Source organism: Barbus barbus, assembly GCF_936440315.1.
Source record: "Barbus barbus genome assembly, chromosome: 10".
NCBI lineage: Eukaryota > Metazoa > Chordata > Actinopteri > Cypriniformes > Cyprinidae > Barbus > Barbus barbus.
The window spans coordinates 9,172,817-9,192,262 of record NC_136738.1 but is presented as its reverse complement, the minus strand read 5'-3'; the positions used below and the strand labels follow the sequence as shown (position 1 = coordinate 9,192,262).

The 19,446-nt window shown below is 36.0% G+C and overlaps 1 protein-coding gene across 3 annotated transcripts in view; it reads right to left on the bottom strand.

Annotated features, from left to right (window-relative positions):
- Nucleotides 1-1,310: 1,310 nt before the first annotated feature.
- Nucleotides 1,311-19,446, bottom strand: part of LOC306875903 (integrin alpha-6-like) — a 28,980-nt gene continuing 10,844 nt past the window's right edge. Inside the window, exons 2-26 of one of the 3 annotated variants that reach the window (XM_079426700.1) lie at nucleotides 15,323-15,450; nucleotides 14,685-14,764; nucleotides 14,305-14,566; nucleotides 12,925-13,056; nucleotides 12,631-12,844; nucleotides 11,458-11,651; nucleotides 11,280-11,374; nucleotides 9,417-9,544; nucleotides 9,238-9,327; nucleotides 9,093-9,154; nucleotides 8,554-8,723; nucleotides 7,733-7,876; nucleotides 7,342-7,457; nucleotides 6,904-7,054; nucleotides 6,549-6,632; nucleotides 6,388-6,467; nucleotides 6,217-6,294; nucleotides 4,974-5,076; nucleotides 4,700-4,876; nucleotides 4,407-4,508; nucleotides 4,198-4,308; nucleotides 4,011-4,109; nucleotides 3,765-3,890; nucleotides 2,243-2,358; nucleotides 1,311-1,944 (exon numbers count right to left, since the gene is read on the bottom strand). In XM_079426700.1, the coding sequence (XP_079282826.1) occupies nucleotides 2,257-2,358; nucleotides 3,765-3,890; nucleotides 4,011-4,109; nucleotides 4,198-4,308; nucleotides 4,407-4,508; nucleotides 4,700-4,876; nucleotides 4,974-5,076; nucleotides 6,217-6,294; nucleotides 6,388-6,467; nucleotides 6,549-6,632; nucleotides 6,904-7,054; nucleotides 7,342-7,457; nucleotides 7,733-7,876; nucleotides 8,554-8,723; nucleotides 9,093-9,154; nucleotides 9,238-9,327; nucleotides 9,417-9,544; nucleotides 11,280-11,374; nucleotides 11,458-11,651; nucleotides 12,631-12,844; nucleotides 12,925-13,056; nucleotides 14,305-14,566; nucleotides 14,685-14,764; nucleotides 15,323-15,450 (3,028 nt within the window). In that variant the 3' untranslated portion in view covers nucleotides 1,311-1,944; nucleotides 2,243-2,256. Of the gene's footprint in view, nucleotides 1,945-2,242; nucleotides 2,359-3,764; nucleotides 3,891-4,010; nucleotides 4,110-4,197; nucleotides 4,309-4,406; nucleotides 4,509-4,699; nucleotides 4,877-4,973; nucleotides 5,077-6,216; nucleotides 6,295-6,387; nucleotides 6,468-6,548; nucleotides 6,633-6,903; nucleotides 7,055-7,341; nucleotides 7,458-7,732; nucleotides 7,877-8,553; nucleotides 8,724-9,092; nucleotides 9,155-9,237; nucleotides 9,328-9,416; nucleotides 9,545-11,279; nucleotides 11,375-11,457; nucleotides 11,652-12,630; nucleotides 12,845-12,924; nucleotides 13,057-14,304; nucleotides 14,567-14,684; nucleotides 14,765-15,322; nucleotides 15,451-18,065; nucleotides 18,217-19,446 lie in introns of those variants that run through there. The other 2 variants (XM_079426701.1, XM_079426699.1) reach the window with 2 other exon arrangements.

The following is a 19,446-nucleotide window of genomic DNA, read 5'->3' as shown; positions in this document are numbered from 1 at the left end:
TATCACAAAGAGTGAAAAATTTAAGGGGGTCTGAATACTTTCCATACCCACTGTATATTTAATATATAAACAACATTTTTCTTAAATATATACATGCATGTGTGTGTATTTATATATATATACACAGCACACACATATTATGTAAACAAAAACTTTTATCTTGGATGTGATTAATCGCGATTAATCGTTTGACAGCATATATAGATACATTCACATACAGCATATAATTTGGAAATATTTACATGCATATACATTTATATTTTATATATTTAATATATAAACAACATTCTTCTTAAATCTATACGTGCATGTGTTTGTATTTATATATACACATAATATGCACAGCACACACATATATTATGTAAACAAAAACTTATTTTGGATGCGATTAATCGTTTGACAGTAATACACTGTAAAAAGTGATAAGTTGACGAGTAGCTATTAATAGTTAATAGTTTTAGACATTAAGATGTTGTTGTGAAGAATCATCTGAATGGTGTACACTCTCATGAGATGAAGACTTCACAGTTTTGTATAAAACTAGGTGCGGGGCACCCCCTCAATGTATAATATTTGGCATGTTGAAATGATGTGCCCTGCAGTGTTTTACAAAACGTCAAAGAGAATCCTCACTGGCTCATTGGCAGCTGCCTGTGTAAGCTAGTAGTGTAGTGTAGTTTGGTGACACAAAGAGTGAAAATTACACTTATTATCGTGCTTTACCAGCAGAGAATCAGCACCTGTGTGGTCAAAGAAGCAGAACAATACTTAAGCCAGAAGACAGATTGACAAAGACCAAAAAAAAAACTGGCATAAACATTCGTACAAGGAGAAAAGATTTGGTGACAGATAAAGTCCTGATACCCAGTTAGATTCTTTTTGTTAGACAGGTAAGGGCGTAAGGCAGTGGTCTCCAACCTTCCTCCTGGTAAGCCTGCAGATTTCAGCTCCAACCACAATCGAGCACACCTCAACCAGCTAATCAAAGTCTTCTGGTCTGATAATTACAGGCGTGTGTTGTAGCAGGGTTGGAACTGAAGTCTGCAGTTTTGGAGACCCTGTGCATAAGGAAACTTGAAACAATCATGCTGATCCACATCGATGGATAGCAGAACTACTAAAGAACTGCTGAATGCTCCTTTAATGGTAGTCTAACTTTATCACCAACCAACAGTTGGCAACAAAATTAAAATATGATGATTAGCAAGAATATTTTATATTTTGTGAGCATTCTAGAGATGTGGCATGTTAAAAATATATCAAATTATGCAGATGTGTTGTCAAAGCATTTTGGGTCAAACAACATTTTTCAGTAGTAACTCATTGACTCGTTTATTTTTTTCTCTTCTGACACTTGCTTTAGCTTCACCTGACAGGCCTCAAAACATACCGAAGAGTTACCGAAAGACATGAAAAATAATCTTTGGGCAGTTCATGCACAGTAGGCATCTTAGTACAAAATTACAAGACAAAATAAATAAACTGCATTGTAAAATATTTACAAAGAAAATCAAGACAATTCAGTCTTGGCATCTCATGCATCTTCCAAAAATATACAAACACTTTTAAGGGGTGGCATTGCAAACAAAAAGCCTAGAGATATCCGAGAGTCAGTCTTTATCCTTTAGTTACCAGAAACATATGGCTATGTAAAGGCATTTCCATGTCTCTCTATAACCGTGGGCTCGCAAACTGTGCAGAGGTGGAGTTCCTCTGAAACTTTCACAACTAGAGATACCTGATGGCAGAAAATTGTCCACAGAAAATAAAGAGACAGTCTCATGAGTAGCTCTCGTTCTCGTTCCATGTGGTCATCCATTGCTTCTTCTCCAAAGGATCTAACATGTCCTTTCCATCTTTCAAGAGACGCGTCTCCTTACGAATCCTCACCGCGTGATATTTCGGAACGCTGTCCTCATATTTGGAGCGTTTGAAAAATCCACACTGACAGAGAAAGAACAGAGGCGCATTAAGCATCATTTCAAAATGCTAAATGTTTCAAAAACGCATTCTGCGTTTATGTGCTTTGGAGAATACAGAGATGAGACATGCTTGACAAAACAGGACATGAAGAAGCACATCTATCAACACAATACAAAACAAAACCGAGCTTCACACAGAAAGATTGAAGCACGCTGTGCAGCATGTGTCTTTCCCTTCCTTTTGACAAAGCACAGGATGAGTTAGTGAGTTAGGCCACACATCATGCAGACACCAATCTGCTGCAGCGATCGTGTTTTACCCTGGTAAGGAGAGCTAGGCCTCAGTGGACTGTTTGTCTGAGGGCTGAGTGTGAATTTCAGCTTTGTGAAAAGCGGCATCATACTCGTCCTTCTGGGCCCTCTTGAAGAAACCACACTACAGAGGGGGCAAATTCAGGGGTCATTGCAAACATTTGTACTAAAGTCAGTGGAATTCCACGAACACATCTTTTCATTTGATTAATCTGCTGGCCACAAAAACAATTTGAGCAGTAAAACCTGAATAAAAATGTGTGAATGTCAATGCATTAAAATATTAAAGGCAGTGTCATCTGCACTCAAATGCTAAAGCATAATTTTGCTCAACTTTGCTGCATTTTCTTTGCTTAATTTCTTTAATTAGGTGGTGATTTTTAGTGGATTTATGAAGTCGGTTCTCCTCAAGTTCTAGCAGAGGAACCACAGTTGTAGAGAATCACATTAACTATCAACGCTATCCACTAACCCCTTGTGAAGTGTGTGTAATTGTATTGAAAGTGCACTTGTAGCGTACTTCAAATCCTAAAAGTATATTTAACAACAACAACAACAAAACTGTACTTGCACATAATATGTAATTAATGAAGTAAAGCACCACTTAAGGATATATCTTAAGTTTCTTATCACACTTAAGTAGACTTTTAACTTTAAAATGTATTTTAAATCATAATCTTTTGTTGTGAGTTGAACTTATTTTGATGTGTTGACTAGCATACTAATGCAAAGCACTTGTTTATAATTTTAACTGTGTTGTTTATTGGATATTACATTTAAAGTTAATATATTTTAAATGGATTAAATTGTAACATCATGATAAATATGTAAATACTAATTTATTTAAATACATGAAAGACTCAACTGAAATTGTAGTTTACAATAAATAATTGTTAGTTGATTTGGCAGTATACTTTAACTGACTCAAAGAAATTAGTATGGTGAAAGTATATAAAGATGTATTTCAGTCCTATGGGTCTGAATACACTGAAGAGTTAAACTAATTGCATTTAATGTAAATTAATATAATATATTTTAATTTAAATGCAATAAGCATGCACTATAGTTTGCACTTTGCTCAAGTATATTCTTTTAAAGAATAATATTTCCGAAAAGTGTACATTTATAGTAAAGCAAGAAGCCGTGGTTTACAGTGAATTTATAACAGTTAAGGGGCGTTGCTGAGTGCCTAAAACCCCAATTGGTCAACCAATCAGAATCAAGAACCGGAACTATCCGTTTTATAAATATTATTTTATTGAGTAAAAAGTATTTTAATGGTATTTTTCTTTTTTAAACTGACACTTTGTTTGGTTTTTGGTTTGTTTAATGAAATGACATTCAGAGTAGTGCAAGTCTCCAAATACATTTTTAGAACTTTTAAAAGTGTAAATCAGGATAAATAAAGATCAGAAGAGAAATTAGAATTGAAAAATCCAAATAGAAGCTTTTAACCAGGAATATTTCTTAAAGAACTCTTAACCATGTGGCTAATTTACACTGTGTATGTGCATGTGGGTGCTTTATTACCTTCCAGAGTAACAGAACTAGAAGAGCCAGCATTAGTATTCCAGCTAAAACAGCCACCAGAATGATCCACCAGGGAACGCCTCCGAACGGAGTCACGGTCATCTCCGGGAACACGGTCAGCCTCACCTGGCCATCACATCTACAGTAAGTCTAGCTGTTTTTTGACTCACAATATTTCATCTACATCTATTAATGTCTTAAAGGTCACCGATTTAACTGTGTTACGCTTGAATAGAAAACTGTTACCTTGGTCTCAGGATTTTTAAGGACAATGTTCTTGGCAGAAACATCCAGACTTATGGAGGCCTTCACTATTATATCGAGGTAATTGTAGGACACATAATCCTGTTTTAGAGAGGAAACAAAACAGAATGCTTTAACAACCAAGACATTCTTTCAAAGGAACAAAATAAGCACTCTTTATTGTCTTTACTTCAAGGAAAGTGGAATTCCACAGCCGGGATTTCAGAATGATGACCGCAGTGCTGTCCAAGCCCTGTAGGGGGCATTTGATCTCCACACATCTGGCATCCCCACTGCAAGACTATGAGGAAAACAATGTTCATTTCAAGAAGTTGTTTTGGTCCTATTGCATTACTAAAAATGAAAGTTCACCACAAATATAAATAATAGCCTCATTACCAGAATCTTGTGCTTGCGTTTGTCATGGAAGAGGGATGTTTTACTGCCTTCAGATGGTTTCCGCTCCTCTAGCTCACGCTTTATCCTGGTTGATGTTGACTCCTAAAAGTATGACAGATGTGTTTACTTTTTGTCCATGGTGTTATTTGGTTAATCATCAATCTCAGTCTGATTCAGGTCAATTCTTACAAATGTTTTCTCGATCTAGCATAATATGTTGAGCAGTTTAAAACATTGAAAAACAGAATGTTTTGACAGCATTCATTCAGATGTGAACTAAGAGGATTTGGTACCTCACTCAGTCTGAGAGGGTTTATCTCTCTCTCAGGTGAGCAGGTGACTAACTGCAGGTCCTTGGTGTTGATCTTCATCAGATACAGCAGCCATTTCCCCACAGAGCTTTCTTTAGGCCACTGGATGTTCAGGGATGCAGTTCCAAAAGACTTCAGAGGCTTTCCCAAATTGATCACCTTCAAAAAATAAAATTAAGTTTAAAACAGAGCTTTTCAAAGATACCTGAAGTGATATATAAAAAGGTAGATTCTTTAAAACTTCTTTTGCATTTACTCTGAATTCATATTCGACCAAGCTGCCGATTTCTTCCTCTGTCTTCATAGCGCTCATGCCTCTGACTTCACCTCCAAAATAGACCTGAGACGGCTTGGCAACCCTGATAAACGACAAGAAAACACCACCATCTGATACAACACGCTTGCTGACAATGTGACTGGACAAACCACAAGTAAGTGTATATAGATCATTGTAAAAAAAGAAGTGCACTTAACAGTATATTTAATGTGCACTTGTAGAGATTATATAAATGATTGTATAATCTTAAAACTATATAGAAGGTAAAAAAATAACAGTACTTTCAGATAATGTACTATTGATGAAATAAAAGGCAGCTTGTGTGTATTTGAAGAGAGTACACTTTTATAAAAGTACACTTTTATAAATGTTTAACACATTAAGAACACTTTTAATATATGCACATTATATCATTAAAATCACTGTTTTAATATACTTTTGTTTTAAAGTAGGCTACTTGATTATAATTTTAACTTTAGTATTATATAAAGTTAATATATTTTAAATATACTAAACTTCAACTTCATTCCAAATGTGTAATAACAAATATATTTAAAAACATGACATACCGCTTTAATTTGAAATCACATTAAAGTATATTTTAGTTTACCATAAATGCTTGTCAGTACATTCAGTCAGTACATTCAAAGACAATACAAACAATTATGAAATTGTATATAAATATATAGTGGGTCAAAAGCACTAAAATTCAGCTAATTGAATATATAATATACATTTAAGCTATAACATATTTTCTTTTAATTGCAATCATCATGTTTCCAAAAACATTCAATTCACACTTAAGGTGTATTGTTTCAGCAATAAGTACTCTAAAGTATGCTTAAGTGTACTTCTTTTTCACAAGGGGAGTCATTCTGGTAAGTATGTGATGGCAGAGATACAGTACGTTAGTAGTTATTAACAGTTGCTTTTAACCTAAGGTTAAGTGCTTTACTCAAGAGTACAGAGGCGACAGCAGTATATTGATTTCAGTATTCCTACAACTTCATGGTAAACCCTGCTTGAGTCTTTGCAGCCTTTGCTTTAGAAGCTTTGACACTTAAGCGTAAGAGTCCCACCAACCCTACTGCTATATAATAGTGCAGCTTGCATAATATTACTGTAATAAGTAATGAAAGTCAGAAAAATTCTGAGTTTTCTCTCCTAGACAGTAATGGTTTTCAATGGAGAGAACATGCATGCTTAAAGTTATAATACGTACCCTTGTACAGAAAGAAGTAGTTCAATCACCACTTTGGCTTTGGCCTTCATCTTGCCCAGGCCTTCCTGTAAACTTGTTCTGTATGAGAACAGAAATATCAGTATGCATTCATCATAAAATTACAGCACCATTTTAGTTCATATAACAGTGATTCTGGTATTTCAGACATACGTTTCCAGCTGAAGGTCGATCTCAACTTCTTTGGTGTCGAGTGATATTTTGCCTGTGCTCAATATGATATAGAATGTTACCTACAAAAAAACAAAAAACATTTATATTAAAATAGCAATTCATGAAATAGAGTAATATTGCATCTTTGAAGTATTACTGACCTCTGCATCCCGTTTAAAAGGGTTTCCCAGCTCGCAGTCTGCCAGGGAGCCATTCTGATTGGCAGCACAGATCACATGTTTATCCTACAGGACGACAGGGGTTTGGTTACACAACACCATAGCACAGATAATAGTTGTATTTAAGGCTTTACAGTTTGCTATTCTCTTATTGTAAAGTATGGATAGTGGATGACTGATTGAATTAACAAAAGAAAACATCATAATGTGAAACCGAGCCATACTGAATCCCTTACTGAACCAACTGTAGAAACAGCAATATTTGGTGGAATAATGAATGCAAACATAAAAAGTGATCAAATGAAATAGTGAAGAATTAGACTTGTGATTCACTTACAATAGATCTGAATCCTGAATATGAGAGGGATTCATCAAAATGCCCAACCAATTTGGCTTCATGAGCATCATCTCCATTCCTGTTCCTGACTGTGACCTCCAGAGCGATGTCCTTCTGATCGCTCAGAGAAATCACCGGCACACCATTTTCCCTGAGAGATCGATTTGAAAATTCAGTACCAACAAAGAAACCTATTTACATGCAAATTTAAACATCCTATCATCTAAAAGAGTATCACGGCATATAAGGATTTTTGTTGAGTGTTTAATAGTAATATATAAAAGATCATCAGCTATACATATGTTAATAATGCATAATTTTTCACTTGAGATCAGGTCAAATATATTAACAGCAGGTGTAAACAGAGCTAAATGAGCATCTGTGACTTGGTGTGTGTTGCATGGTTCTAGTAGTCTGTGATGTATTGCTGATACACACAGTGGTAGAGGAGGAAACACATCTTGTTTGGACTCCCTGTAGCAGAACCTGTACTGCAGGTGTAGGTTACTCTGACAGATGTTGTCCGTGCCACATCCCTCCTTCAAGAAGTTCACCTAGGCCAGGAAAGATGACAAATCAAATCTCAAGTCTGTGTTTTATTTTTTTTATTTTTTATATTGCTTCATTAATCAGCCCATAGATGTAGGATAATACACAGTTTAATTGAGTTCCTTAACTTAAATTGTATAAGGCAATCAATCATTTTTACATTAATTACATTTACAGTCTACATCAGTTACATTCTAAATCTAAAGATTAAAGTAGAGCTTAAGATGTATTGACTGTTCATTAGATTTCCTACATAACGTGCAGTAAGTTGTGAGTATACCTCAGTGATGGTCTTGTTGGGCACAGTGGAGTCCAGTATTGGCATTAGTTGGGGCAGAGAGCTCTGCCGTTTGCCTCTCTTACTGCTCTGAATGGACACAGACAGCTCGATAGGAATCGCTCTGAGCTTATCCCTGATACCTTCCTGAAAACCAGCACATCACAGATCCCACTCAGTCAACATGTATTGAAAACAGAGGTTAAACAGAGGCTGTTGGAATGTCATAATTCCACAGTTCCTAATTCCAAAATGAGAATCATAGGAATAGTGCACAGAGAAATAAAAATCTCGCCATGACATATGATATGATACAACAGTAGATGAATGATTCTTGCAAACAAAAACAGATTAACTGATAAAGTCATAAAGTGACTAAGTTAACAGTTCACTGGAGGGGAAGATCTTCATGTTGGTCCTTTCCTCACCAATGGCCATATATTTTGTAAATGCATGCTATAGTTCTTATTGTGAACTAATCCATGCATATGTTTAATTAAAAAAGATTTTTTTGGACATCATAATGTTTAATCAAAATGTCATTACTCAATCTTCTGGTAAAAAATGATAGACTTTTCTCTGGTAACTGTATGCAGGACTTTTTCAATAATTTAATCCGCTTATACCTCACCCCTGCAAGCTCACATTCATCTGTGTCCATACCTGAGTGCCACACCCACATCTCACAAGCCAATCAAAAACAGATTAATTGAACCACGTTCTCGCCCTGCATGTTTTCTTTTTCCATAATCAATTACAATCAGATGTGCGTCACAATATGGAAGAAAAGATCTGTCGCTTTATTTATATAAAGCTTTATTTACTTGTAATTTGAGTTTGGTCTTGTAACAGGCTTTTTTGTTCTGTCCTCGTAGCTCCAGGGTGCCGGTCGACTGGAAATCCTGATCTATGGCGCTCTTCTCCAGAAACACAACCCTAGATGGAAGACCCAGCTTCCTGCGGTACCACTCTGCCTCAAGAGTACAGGAGATAGCTGGCAAACAGACAAACAAAACATTTAGAATATGTGAGCTTCAGACCTCAGAACAAAGCAATGCACTTATTTACTTTACTGAACATCTAGCATGTAGTATCTTATCTTCTGTCAGCATACACATAATACATTTGGACTACATCTTAAGCACTGTTCACATTAAGAACAACAACTATAAAGATAACAATAGCAATAACGATAACTATATTAGCATCCACACTAATGGATGATAGCATTCTGTTTTTTATAAGCTTATGCTGCCATAATGTCGTCTAACCCTCAATCTCTTTAAAGTTGGGCTTTCAGACTAAAAAACAAGTCATAATAGATAACGATTGTTTGTCAATATAAAAGCATAAACATACTTACTGAGTTTAGAGTTGTAGGTGGAGGGCTTTGCTTTATATGAGAAACATGCTTCCACAGTCAAGCTATGAAGGATGCAAGATTAAACACCCATAAATATTAGAGTTCAAAATATCAAGCATATTTATAAGTGATGTTAGTATCTCACCATACGCTGTTGCCACATGTTTTCTTCACCAAGTCAATCTCCTTTGGTGTCACCTTGATGTCTTTCTTGATGCTAATAACAGTTTTGGACCTGCACACGAGAGGGATGTTATATCATACTACAGCATCTCAAAACACCTCCAGGTAATGACTTTGACATGAGACGTAAGCTATCAGCACCTGTATATGAAAACTGTGTCAGAGAGCGAGCCCACGGCGAGATCAGGGTACGAATTCTGATCCAAGTCCATGTTTCCAGCCAGAGAATAGCCAAACATCATAATATTATGCTGTTTACCCTCCAGAATCTACAAGATCATGTCAGAAATATTAGTAGATAAAGTTATGGCTGTATTAATAGTTTAACGGCAAAGACTACCACAACAAGAAGAAAAAAAAAAATATATATATACAAACACACACATATTACCCTGGAGCACAAAACCAGTCATAAGTAGCACGGGTATATTTATAGCAATTGCCAGCAATACATAGGGTCAAAATGATCGAATTTTCTTTTATGCCACAGCCATATCACCCTGCAGCCAAAAGACCGGTTGCCCACTGAAGCTAAGCAGGGTTGAGCCTGGTCAGTACCTGGATGGGAGACCTCTGGTGAAAACTAGGTTGCTGTTGGAAGAGGTGTTAGTGAGGCCAGCAGGGTCTGTTTATGTGTGGGTCCTAACGCCACGGTATAGTGACGGGGACACTATACTGTCAAAAAAGCACCGTCTTTCGGATGAGACGTTAAACCGAGGTCCTGACTCTTTGTGGTCATTAAAAATCCCATGGCACTTCTCGTAAAGAGTAGGGGTGTAACCCCGGTGTCCTGGCCAAATTCCCTCTACTGGCCCTTGTCTATCATGGCCTCCTAATAATCCCCATCCACTTGATTGGCTCTATGACTCCCTCTCCTCTCCACCTGTAGCTGGTGTGTGGTGAGCGCACTGGCGCCGTTGTCCTGTGGCTGCCGTCGCATCATCCAAGTGGATGCTGCACACTGGAGGTGGTTGAGGAGAGACCCCCCCACATGATTGTAAAGCGCTTTGGGTGTACAGCAATACACAATAAAGCGCTATATAAATGCATCATTCATTCATTCATTCATTCATATGCCAAAAATCACTAGGATATTAAGCAAAGATCATGTTCCATGAAGATATTTTTTGTCCTATCCTAACAAACCTACATCAATAGAAAGCTTATTTATTCAGCTTTCACATGATGAATAAATCTCAAAATTTACCCTATGACTGGTTTTGTGGTCCAGGGTCATATTTTATATATATATATATATATATATATATATATATATATATACAGACTAAATATACAGACTATATTGACTATATACAGACTAAATCCAGAAGAACTGTGGAAATGTCTCCAAGATGCTTCAAGAGACCTACCTGCACCGAGGTCAAAAGCTGCTTTAAACGCAAAGGATGGTCACACCAATTGTTGATTTAATTTAGTTAATAGAAGTTAATTGATAAAGAAAATATATTTATGACATAATTTGACAGCATTCTCATTTTACAGCTTTTTAACTAAAACTTTTTACTGTAGCTTTGCAGGTAGGTTTCTTGGAAGCATCTTGGAGACGTTGCCACAGTTCTTCTGGATTTAGTCTCAGTTTGTTCTGTTTCTTCACTGGATGATGATCAGATCAGATCTCTGTATGTATGTGTGTGTGTGTGTGTGTGTGTGTGTATATATATATATATATATATATATTCACAACAGAAAGAGTACAAAGTTAAATTAGACAAAAGCAAAGTAGAATCAAAACCAAATTAGATTTAGATATACAATTAAATATCTAATGCATAAAACCAAGTAAGTATCTATTTTTTCGCCAGTGTTTCACACTGAAAATGGAAAACCTTTTAAACCGGATAACACTAGAAAAGGAGTCTCATAGTGCCATTTATTCCTTTTAGTTCCACCAATATTTGATTTAAGTAATTTTTCACTGACATGTTCCATTAAAACTGCAGACAGAAGAGCAAACAGAGAGACAGACAGTGGATCGTGTCTAACCTGAGCTGGTGTGGTATTGATGCCGTCAGCAGATCCATGGTAGATGTACACGCTACCAAACCCTGAGTCTGCATATGGGGCACCTATTGCAATATCTGAGATACAAGCAGGAAATTAAACAATCTGAAAGAAATTATTATTTTGCATCCAAAACTAAAAATCAACTTCTGCATTCAACCTTCAAAAGAATCCAGATTGATGTCTCCAATGTTCTCCACAGCCAGTCCAAACATGGAGTCTTTCGTTCCATTCAGGCGAGTAGGAGTGACGTCCTTCCACCTTCCAGCCTTATTGATGTAAACATACACAGCTCCACCCACTTCCTCATCTCTCTGGAAGAACTGAGGTGCACCAACCACAACGTCCTGCCAGCTGGAGGGACAATCAGCACAATTCAGCTGCCCATTCACAATCCACCCACTCATTTTCAAGAGTTCCTTTATTTTCTACAGATCTTGTGTCACCAGTGTTGGGGCGGTTACTTTGGAAATGTAATAGGTTACAGATTACAAGTTACCCTATCTAAAATGTAATAAAAAGTGTAACTATTTCAATTATTTTTATTAAAGTAATGTACCTGATTACTTTTCTAAATTTCTAATGTTTTCAACTGTTAATCATTTTCAAACATGTAAACCAGGCAGGGTTAGCCTTACAGTAGAACTCAGCACTGATTACTATCACTTTCACAATCCTTTATCCCTTAAATTAAGATTATAATAATTTAATTTTAAAGCACAGCCACCACACAATCAGACTTACTTTGAAATCATTCAGAGCTTAAATTCTGATTTAAAGTTAATCTTAAAAAAAAGTATATACATAAACCCAAATAGGAAATAAAACAGTTATCGAATAAGCATGTGGCCTATTCTGTGTCCTTAACTCCTGAAAAATGGATGTCTCATATATTAAAGCAGTCACTGCAATTTATGAAAGAAATCAATTAAATATATATGTATTAAATCAGATGTAACCCCCTTTGTAATCATTAACATTTTCATAAGTAATAATTTAATTACACCTTTTTTCTCAGTAACTGTAACTGATTTCAATTACATTTATTTTGGGTTACACTTTAGTTTAAGGTGTCCTTGTTACAATGTAATTATACATTTAAGTACCGCGTAATATAAATTAACTACTTGTACTTACTATATGGTTATGGTGAGGATTAGGGATCGGTTTAGGGTTACTTGCATGCAATTATGCATAATACATTTTTATTATAATAGTGCATGTAATATGTGTAACAAGGACACCTTAAAATAAAGTGTTACCTTTTTTGTAATTCAATTATGTAATTTAGTTACATGTAACCAGTTACTTCCCAACACTGTGTGTCACCCACCCATCTCCATTCAGGTCCACCACAGCGACATCATATCCAAAGGAGGATGCGAGTCCTGGTCCTTCCAGAACGTGTTCAGGTGTGAGAGTGGTGGACACCTCACCCTCCGTCCGCAGAAACACCACTGCACCGCTGTGATTGGCTCTCGGCGCTCCTGACACTATGATGAGTCTGCCTTTCTCTGTGATGCTGTGGCCGGAATCTAGAGAGAATCCTGTACATGCGCGAGATTCAGAGTCACAAACACATGAACGTCACAATGCAAACGCTAACGTACATGATTCTCCCGCTCACCTAAGTAACTGTTGGCTGGGACTGGCACTAGATTTGGATCCAGGCGGTTTTCATCCCCGACCTCATAAGGGCCGTCATCAAACAAGCCCATTTCCAGAAGAGTGTTGTTCTTCTGCTCCACACGCACTATACCTAGACAACGGAAGTGATGGGATGAGTGCTAAACAACTAGATTATGGTGGTACAGGAAAACAAATGATCGAGTAATTGTTCTTTGTGCAAAAAAGAAGTGTGCTTAATTGTTTTGAATGCGCACTTAACCTTTAAAGTATACAGTATATTTTTAAAATTGAATTTGATATACAGTAATATTAATTAAATAAAAGGCCATTAAAGAGAGCATGCTTTCATGACTGCTTCTTAATACACTTAAGTACACTTTTGAAAAGTGTTAAATTCTCAATTTTACTTTAAAGTTAATTTTAAATCATTCTGTTTAACAGTCTTTTGTCATGCTTTAAAGAAGCACACTTAATTATTTTAATTACATTAATATTAATACAGTAATACATGAATTATGTTAATATATATTATATTATATAATATTATGACATATTTTATTTGTGCTTAACTGCACCTTTATCATGAGAAATGTTTAATTATGAATATATTTAAATACATGACATACAAGTTTCAATAGAAAGTAAATTTTTATTTACCATAAATTCCTGTCAGTACATACAACAGTACACTTTAAACATATTTCAAAGACAATAGAAGTAATTATGAAATTACATATGAAGATAAACATACGTCCTACTTAAGTGTGTCAAAGAACACTCTAAATTTAATATAAATTCAAATTATAATACTTTTTAATTTCATTGCAATTAGCACACAATTAAGTGTCTGAAAACGTTACATCCAATTTGCACTTAAGTATATTATTTTATAGTATATTTATATTAAGTATATAATTTCTGTAATAAATACTTTTTTTAAAAGTATGCTTTAAAAGCTATGTCCTTTTTTCCAAAAGGGAATGCAATTGTGTGAATTAATACTATAATGAATAAGAGATGTTGCAGTGCTCCTCCTCACCAGTGGGGGACACCATACATATAAAACACATGAGTAAAGACACTGGTTATTTTTATGGATTAGTCCATCATAATAAATAAATGATAGCAGTATGAGGTGTCTCTGAGGTAAGACCTAGCCAAAGGTCAAAACAGTGACCTGTGAGTCACTTCTGCTCTGCTCTCAGCCTCAGAGGACAAACCCAGACCACACACAGTCCATCTCACGCATATTCTGCTTCATTTTATGAGTTTGCTGTTAAATAACCTCACATTTACTACAGAATGGTATTCAATAAGTGTGTGTGTGTGTGTGTGTGTGGGGGGGGTATTTTATTTTTCACATCAAAAGTCTTTCTACCTTTCCAGTTGTATGCCCCTGGTGCTCCAAAGATGACATAATGGTAGTCTTTAGTGAAGGTGGCAGCCACGCCTTGCTGACAGGCCCCAAATCTCTCATGACCCCTGGTGCGACCATCGCAGAATTTCCAATTCCCTCCATCCTCGTCTGACTGGCTGTCGATGCTCAGGTCCTGGCTGAGCATGTAGCAGCGTCCAGTGATGTCACGTGCCTCTTGTGGGGTGTTGGGGAACAACAGGCGCTGGTAGCGATGGGCACATGTCTGAGACACAAAGAAAGAAGCTAGTTCTGCCTGATATTGACATTGTGTGATAAATAATAAATCTAAAATGGCAAAGTAATGACACTGTAACTGGATGTCAGTTAATGGTAACACATACCACGATCTTGCCTCCAGGTCCTTGACTCTGAACAGTTACACCCATCCACTGGTTCTCCTTATTCTCCACACGAGCATCAACTGTGAGAGTCACAGTGAACAGAAACCAAGTCATGAGCATTCAAACCACCGAAAAAACAACAAAACAGCAGTCAGTAGACATCTGCTGTACATGCCTGAATTTATATATGTGACCCCGGACCACAAAACCAGTCATAAGGGTAAATTTTTTTAAATTGAGATTTATACTTCATCTGAAAGCTGAATAATGATGTGTGTATTTGTTAAGATAGGACAATATTTAGAAATCTGAAATTTAAGGGTGCAAAAAAATCTAAATATTGATAAAATTGCCTTTAAAGTTGTCCAGATGAAGTTCTTAGCAATGCATATTACCAATTAAAAATTAAGTTTTGATATATTTACGGTAAGAAATTTGCTAAATATCTTCATGGAACATGATCTTTACTTAATATACTAATGATTAATCAATAATTTTGACACATACAATGTATTTTTGGCTATTGCTACAAATATACCCGAGCTACTTATGACTGGTTTTGTGGTCCAGGGTCACATATTGTTAAATCTCTGGTGCAAAAATCTTTAAATCCATAAGACGTCTGTTTTTCTGCATACCATCATTGTCAAAGTCCACTCGAGTGCAGTCATCAGGATGGGTGGTGATGTCACAGCTGTACAGCCCACCTGTGATGTTTGCTCCCTGATTGGATAAAGCCCTGGCTTTGGGAGCACCGATCAACAATCTGTGCAAAGAAATTAATAAAAAATGTATTAATCTTTTGTTTTTTTCAGTAACTTCCAACAATGGCCAATTATTAACCAGCAATGCATGCATCCTGTGTTGAAAAAGTCAATCCCAGAATTCACTGTGACAAGCTCAGTAAAAATTATTGACAACACCCATAAAAATACTCTGTATTACTAAATGAGACTATCGTGTTGATATATCATGTTGATACTACAGATATTCTAATATCACAAATAATCCAGTGCCAGTTACTATCTGGTTGACCCTCCAACATGATGGCGGCATTGCACTTATTATTATTATTATTATTTAAATTTCTATGATATCATTATCATGAATTCTTTTGGTCATAATAATCATGTAGTGGAAATCTGATGTTGTAATAGCCCAAATAATCTATGGGCATTAAGCCACAGTCACACTAAACTTGGAGTAAACAAAATTTATACAGATACAGCAACGACTATAATATAATGTCATTCTCTGAGGCATCTTTTTAAAAACATAATTCAACACATAATAATAATAATAATAAAACGTAAAAATATGCAATCTACTCCATTTTACTGCAAAGTTTGCATTCTTTTAATTTGGCTAAGAAGTCATACGGCGTTTTTTCTTCTTTTGGTCAGATATCTTCACGTGTTAGAAATTCGCAGGACAGAGTTCAGCAAACTTTAACTTTGGAACGCAATGCAATTCACATGAGCTTGTGCTTCCGGTCTAGCATGAATGGAAGTCAAAGGAAAAGTGTATTACCACCTGTTTAGTTGAGTTTCTCGCACATGACAAGCACTATTTGCTACTGCATTATTTGGAACAGAGCCATAAATTTTAGGAGGACAAAACACAGGAAAAACCTTGTAATTATGAGACACTGTAATTATCAGTCCTTCATAAATAAGACTGGTGCTTTCTGATGAAGAGGATCTGACAGATTATTTCATCAGCGGGTGTCTTCCTGTTTCCAACACCCATCAGCCAGCTGCACCAAATCAATTATTTACATACACACTGCTGTCATCACACCAGAACAAAAGACACATAGGTGTAGATTTGGGGGGAAACCCCAATCATGTGTGTTTTTTTAATCAAAGTTGAAAAGAATTTAATAGGAGATGCTGATAAAGGAAGCAATGGGTTTCTGATATCTCACGAGTCGCGCAAGTGATGTTGCATTTTTAATGACTGCATATCAAAGCATAAATTGTGTTTGTGCAGTCTGAAGAGAAGAAAAAAATGAATATACATGAAATCAATAACTGACTTACCCAAAAAATCTGCATTGTCTCACTACATAAATAAACCTCAGACTTATGACCGTTTAGTCATCTGCTGCATAACCAATCCCTTTTTCCACAATTCAGTCCAGACACACCTTTCCTAAGAGAAGGAAAATAATTTCACTGCCTAGTACCACAACTATAGTGGTTTGATTTTTTCAATAAATTTTCATTTTTTTTATTTTTTATTTACTAGACATAACTCAGCACTGAGGCACACAGTGGCAGTTTGCTTAACTTCACTTCACACACAGCGTTTGCAGAACAGCTGGCTCAGCAACTGTTATTCTGATGAAATGTTTCCAGAACATTCATCTTATTTGACAGCCCTTATGAATCAACTGTTCTGGGCACTTCAGTGAATAGGAAAAAAATACATGAAAAACTTGGCTCTGTCAAAGTCACAGTCAACAAAGGGAACATATTGTAAGACTAACCAAGCAAAAAAAAATATGTGGGCATCAATTTTTTTCCAGGCAGGAATCCGTTTAGTGATTCAGTATACAAACTTTCTGCAAAATGATATTGCTGCCTCTTGCTTGTTTGGTGACACATTCAAAGTTAAATGTCCAGTGAACAACATTTTATTACATTGGTTGCTGTTTGTATCTTGGTAGTTCAAAAATTAAATGCCCTTCGAGTGGCACTAAATAGTTTGCATTTGAAAATAACATATCATAAACCTAACTGATAGTATTAACAAAAACAAACATACAATAAACACACATTCTTAACAACCATGCCATTTTAGATTGCTTCCATATGTCTATGAGCTCTTTTATCCTGACTTGATGAAGTGCTCTGCATCACAAGTGGAGTGTTGTACCAGGTGAGCTACCAAACAAGTTTACTACACCAGAAAAGCCATATATATATATATATATATATATATGGAGCTGGTTAATTGATGCTCATGTCAAAATAGGGTGACCAGACGTCCCTGTTTTCTGAGGAGAGTCCTGGTTTTTGGTGTCCTGTCCCCGACTGGAGCTGTCCTGTTTTACAGCACCTTCAAAACAACCTGCAACTACACTTTAAAAAGCACAATCTATAGAGTTTGTGATTATTTTCACCAGCAGAGAGAGCTGCGAGCTACACAGATAATTTGAAGATAATTTCGAAGAACTGAATTGGGACTAGAGCAGAGCACTATTATCATTATCAAAAGAGACACTGTTATCAGTTTCAAGGTAGTCATACTAGCTATTCATGTTAAAGTAATACTGTTGTTTGTGTGTACCTTAACGATCCATTTCCAAAAGCATAAATGTAAATTATCATCTGAAAAGTAATTACTGTACAATCTTCAATTGTTCGTAAAGCCTACTTTGTCGAACTCATCCTAGACGGTTCGTCCAATTCTCACCAAAATTGGCTCAGATCATCAACAGACCATGGTGGCAAAAATTTATGGAATTCAAGTTGATTCGCTTAGCAGTTCTTGAATAATGAGCGAACGAATTCGACGAAAAACACGCAAAAATGGATCTGAGGCTATATCTCCGCAAGGGTTTGACGGATTGACACGAAACTTGGTGTGTGTTATAACAAGTATGACCTGAGGCGACCTGCACTGTTTCGGCGCTGTGCCCCCTAGTGGTCAGGAAATATGAAAAATGCATATTTTTGGTGCATCATGCCGAATTCAACCATATCCAATTTCCAACATGTCAGCCATTTTGGGCATTGGCCATGTTGAATTTTGAGTTAAATGCTATATTTTACGAATGCATTAACGTATCGTTACGAAACTTGGTATGGGTAATCAGCACGATGCCCTGAAGGAGCCTGAGAAGTTTCGAAGCAGCGCCACCTAGTGGTAAAATCCAATTTTCACATGCTTATAACTTTGGGTGGGGTTGACATATTTTCACAGGAGTCACCTTTTTAGACTCCTGAGTCCACCGATTCCAAACTTGCCAGGTTTAGCATTATGGTTTGTGCTACGTTGCATTTTAGCGCTTAAAAAACATTTGCCAATATCTTAGAAACCGTTACTCCAATCGACACGAAACCACCATGGAAAGTTCGAAAACATAGCGTCCCGGCTATACACTAATGCCCAATTGCCAAAATTTTGATAGTAAGGGGCACAAAAAAAAGAGTCAGTCATTTTACATCTACTTACACACAAATATGTCTATAACTCCGAAACAAAATGAGATATTTTCACCAAATTTTACACACATATGTATGGGCACACTCTAAGGACACATAAACAATTGTGCCTCTTGGTGGCGCTATAATTGAACAAAACATGAAATTGCCATTGACTATAATGGGGTATTATGATTAAAAATGCTATATTTTACGAATGCATTGGTGTACCATTATGAAACTTTATATGTACCATGGAGACCATGACCTAAAAGTACTCAAAATGTTTTGAAACAGTGCCACCTTGTGGTCAAAAGTCATAATGAAATTTCAAATAAATGCTTATATATTTCTGTGAATATATTTCTGTGAATCGTAATGATTCAAGATTCAAGATTTTTATTCGTCACTTACACAATTATACAGAGTATAACCAGCAGTGAAATGTAAGTCAGGTCCGCTCCAAGGACAGTGCAATTATATAGTATACAAATATTAAGAAAAATAAAAAATAAAATAATAAAATAAAATAAAAGATAAAAAATATAAATATAAATGTGCAGGTCAGTATGTTGTTGACTTAAATAGAAATATAAGAGGCATGTGCAAAA